General features: G+C 52.0%; 1 protein-coding gene across 1 annotated transcript; it reads left to right on the top strand.

Annotated features, from left to right (window-relative positions):
- The first annotated feature begins 400 nt into the window (after positions 1-400).
- LOC131254241 (systemin receptor SR160-like) lies at positions 401-4,170 on the top strand. The gene has a single exon (XM_058255238.1). The coding sequence runs from the start codon at positions 520-522 to the stop codon at positions 3,955-3,957; it is 3,438 nt and encodes a 1,145-aa protein (XP_058111221.1). The 5' UTR covers positions 401-519; the 3' UTR covers positions 3,958-4,170.
- Positions 4,171-4,406: the final 236 nt, after the last annotated feature.

Raw genomic sequence — 4,406 nt, forward strand, 5'->3', positions numbered from 1 at the left:
CACAAAGACCTGTGCTTGATCCAAAACTTATGTGGCTCTAAAAAGTTTTAATGGTAGGTGTTTATTTCCCATCGTGTGGTCCACTTAAGCTTTGGAACTGCCTAATTTTTTGTTCTTATTCCATAAAATGGTATGGAAAAAATGAATGGACGGCGTGGATAAAACCTATACATCACGGTGGCCCCTCACAGCTTCTAAGTGCCTGCGCATCATAGGCCGCCAGAGTATTAAATAACTCCCGTTATTACACTTGCTAGATCGGAATGTTTTGACCATCCGATCTCCTACGACGTAATCACGTAACCCATTTTCAAGCCAACCAAGCAGCCGAAGTCCTGAATCAATTCCACGTGGCCGTCCAGAACCTGTTCCTATTCCATAAATACCCCTACCCTCTTCTCTCACGCCCGTCTTTTCTCTCTCTTCCCACCTCCCTCAAAACTCCCAGAATTACAAAAATACCCTTTCACCCCTGCAGCAGCATCAAAACTCTGAAAAGAAACCCTCCCAAAACCCTCCATGAAAGTCTCCATGGCCTCGCCTCACCTTCTCCTTCTCCTCTTCTTTTCTCTCCCTTCCTTCTCCTCCGCTTCTTCCTCAACGGACGGTCAGAAGCTCCTCGACTTCAAATCAACAGTCCAGAACTCGCAGCCTCTCCAAGACTGGCAGGCGCACCGAAATCCGTGCTACTTCACGGGCGTCACCTGCAACAACGACTCCCGTGTCACGTCCCTCGATCTCTCCAACCTCCGTCTAGACGCCGTCTTCACGTCCGTCTCTTCCTCCCTCCTGCTGTTAGACTTCCTCCAGACGCTTTCTCTCAAAAACACGAGTCTGACCGGAAACCTCCTCTCCGCCACCGAGTCCAACTGTAGCCCGCGTCTGACAGGAATAGACCTCGCCGGAAACAATCTCTCGGGTCCGATTTCGGATATCTCGAGCTTGAGCTCCTGCCCCGCCTTGAAATCCCTGAATCTCTCATACAACAGCTTCGTCTACGGCGGATCGTCCGGCCGCGGTGGGCCCCACCTTCATCTGCAGTCGTTGGATCTGTCCTTCAATCAGATATTCGGCCCCGACGTTCTCCCGTCACTCTTCTCTGCCGTCGGCAACGAGCTTCGGTTCTTGAATGCAAAGAAGAACAGAATCTCCGGGAGTATTCCGGTATCTGACTGCCCGAATCTCGTGTACCTCGATCTATCTTCCAATGACTTCTCTGGCAAGATCCCGTCTTTTGGCGGGAACTGCAGGTCGCTGCGGCATCTCAACCTCTCGTCGAACGGGTTCTCCGGCGAGGTCCCACGGTCGATTGCGGCAGAAGCTTGCAAGAACCTCCTCGAGCTCGATCTCTCCTCCAACCACTTGTCCGGCGCTCTGCCTCCGGATTTCGCTTCGTGTTCGGCCCTGAAGCTGGTCGATCTCTCAAACAACTCGCTGTCCGGCGGATTCCCGCCTGGGACTCTGTCCTCGATGCTGAATTTGAGAAAGCTGGACCTGTCTTCCAACAATCTCAGTGCGGTGACAGATTCGGTGCCGGAGATTTCAAGCTTGGAGCTGCTCGATTTGAGTTCGAATAGGATCAACGGGTCCATACCGCCCGATTTGTGCCGGAATCCGACAAACAGGTTGAAGGAGCTCTATCTTCAGAACAATCAGTTGACCGGCGCCGTCCCTGCAGCTCTGAGTAACTGTTCACAGCTGGTGTCGCTTGATCTCAGCTTCAATTACCTCACCGGGCCAATCCCTTCCAGCCTGGGATCACTGGGCCAGCTCCGCGATCTGATCATGTGGTTGAATTTCCTCGACGGAGAAATCCCCACCGAGCTCTCAAACCTCAAGATGCTCGAGAACCTGATCCTAGACAACAATGGATTGACGGGGACGATTCCTGCCGGCTTGAGCAACTGCACCAAACTGAACTGGATCTCACTGTCGAGCAACCGCCTGAGAGGTGAGATCCCGGCCTGGATTGGACGGCTTGAGAACCTCGCGATCCTCAAGCTCGGAAACAACTCGTTCTCGGGGCGGATCCCGTCCGAGCTTGGAGACTGCCGGAGCTTGATATGGTTGGACCTCAACAGCAACCGTCTAAACGGGACCATCCCTCCTTCCCTCGCAAAGCAATCCGGCAAAATCGCCGTCGGATTGGTTACCGGGAAGTCCTTCATCTATATGAAGAATGATGGGAGCGCCGAATGCCGTGGCGCCGGCAGTCTCCTCGAAATCGGAGGCATCCCGCCCGATCAGCTGAGCAGGGTCCTGATGCGGCAGTCCTGCAACTCCTCTAGAATCTACAAAGGCAGGATGCAGTACACGTTCAACAACAATGGCTCGATGATCTTCCTAGATCTCTCCTACAACTTCCTGGAGGGCAGCATTCCGAAGGAGATTGGGATCATGTACTATCTGTATGTTTTGAATTTGGGGCACAACCTTCTCTCCGGTGTGATCCCTACTGATCTTGGAAACTTGGTGAAGTTGATGATACTTGATCTGTCCCACAACGACCTCGAAGGCCCGATCCCGCCGTCCTTCATCGCCATCTCGATGCTCACGGAGCTAGATCTCTCGAACAACAAGCTCAATGGCTCGATCCCCCAATCGCCTAGTCAGTTGACGACATTCCCAGCCAAGCAGTATCTGAACAATTCTGGCCTCTGCGGATTGCCGCTTTCTCCCTGCGGAGCAGGTCCCGCCTCAAACACTTCGAATTCGCAGCATCAGAGGTCTCACGGGAAGCGAGCGTCGCTTGCTGGGAGCGTAGCGATGGGGCTGCTCTTCTCCCTCTTCTGCATCTTCGGTCTGATAATCCTAGCGATCGAAAGCAAGAAGCGGCAGGAGAAGAAGGATGCAGGCAGTTTGGATGTGTACATCGACAGCCGATCTCACTCAGGCACCGCCAATGTGAGCTTTTGGAAGCTCACAGGCACGCGGGAGGCTCTCAGCATCAACCTATCCACCTTCGAGAAACCCCTCCGGAAGCTCACATTCGCCGATCTGGTCGAAGCCACAAACGGCTTCCACCCCGACAGTCTCGTCGGCTCGGGCGGATTCGGTGACGTTTACAAAGCTCAGCTCAAGGATGGAAGCGTCGTCGCGATCAAGAAGCTGATCCACATCAGCGGACAAGGAGATCGTGAATTCACAGCCGAGATGGAAACCATTGGAAGAATCAAGCACCGCAACCTCGTCCCTCTCCTGGGCTACTGCAAGGTCGGTGAGGAGAGGCTCCTGGTCTACGAGTACATGAAGTATGGAAGCTTAGATGACGTCCTACGAGACCGGAAGAAGGCCGGAATCAAGCTCAACTGGGCGGCGAGGAGGAAGATTGCTATTGGAGCCGCGAGGGGGTTAGCATTCCTCCACCATAACTGCAGTCCCCACATAATTCACAGAGACATGAAATCGAGCAACGTCCTGATCGACGAGAACTTGGAGGCTCGCGTCGCCGATTTCGGCATGGCCCGTCTGGTAAGCACCATGGACACACATCTCAGCGTCAGTACACTGGCAGGAACCCCTGGCTACGTCCCGCCGGAATATTACCAGAGCTTCAAGTGCTCTACCAGAGGGGATGTCTACAGCTACGGCGTCGTCCTCCTTGAACTGCTGACTGGGAAGAAACCTACAGATTCAATCGACTTCGGCGATAACAACTTGGTAGGGTGGGCTAAGCAGAATTCGAAAATGAAGGTAAGCGACGTGTTCGATCCAGTGCTGATGAAGGAAGATCCGACCTTGGAAACAGAGCTGCTGCAGCACCTTAAGCTCGCGAGCCTTTGCTTGGACGATCGGCCTTCGAAGCGGCCCTCGATGATGCAGGTGATGGCAATGTTCAAGTCGATTAGGCCAGAATCCGGTGGGGCCGACTCGGCTGCTGCCGGCGACCGCCATTTTGGAATGGTGGAAGTGGTAGAGGTGAGCTTGAAGGAAGGAGATGAAGTCAGCAAGCAGTAGAGATGGAAGATTAAAAAAAAAAATTGAAAAAATTCTTTGAAGGGGAAGGTAAATGATTTTAACAAGTATCCTTTTTTTTTTTCTCTCTATTGGCAAAAAAAATGCATGTAGCTATCAATAATCTATGTATGTAAAAATGAATTCTCACGTGTATATTGATTGGTCACTTAGCTATAATAAATCCGAACCGTCCAATTAGTGGGACTCCAAACATGCTGATTTGATGTTCGGTGAGAAGTACTGAAATTTTTTTACTTTGGGAGATGAATCATGGACACTAATTTCATATACTACTAATGTTGTTGTAGGGGGTCCAACAGTGATGTCTATGTGACATTCAATCCGTCCATTGATTGCGATTGCTGATGGTAGGAAGCGAACCCAATAATAAAACAGATGAGAAATCCAGGTGGGCCATGTCACAGGGAAAGGTCGGGATGAGGATGCCT

This window comes from Magnolia sinica, chromosome 1 (genome assembly GCF_029962835.1).
Source record: "Magnolia sinica isolate HGM2019 chromosome 1, MsV1, whole genome shotgun sequence".
NCBI lineage: Eukaryota > Viridiplantae > Streptophyta > Magnoliopsida > Magnoliales > Magnoliaceae > Magnolia > Magnolia sinica.

Coding starts and splice junctions, on each gene's coding strand:
- LOC131254241 (XM_058255238.1), top strand. CDS start 520: ATGAAAGTCTCCATGGCCTCGCCTCACCTTCTCCTTCTCCTCTTCTTT.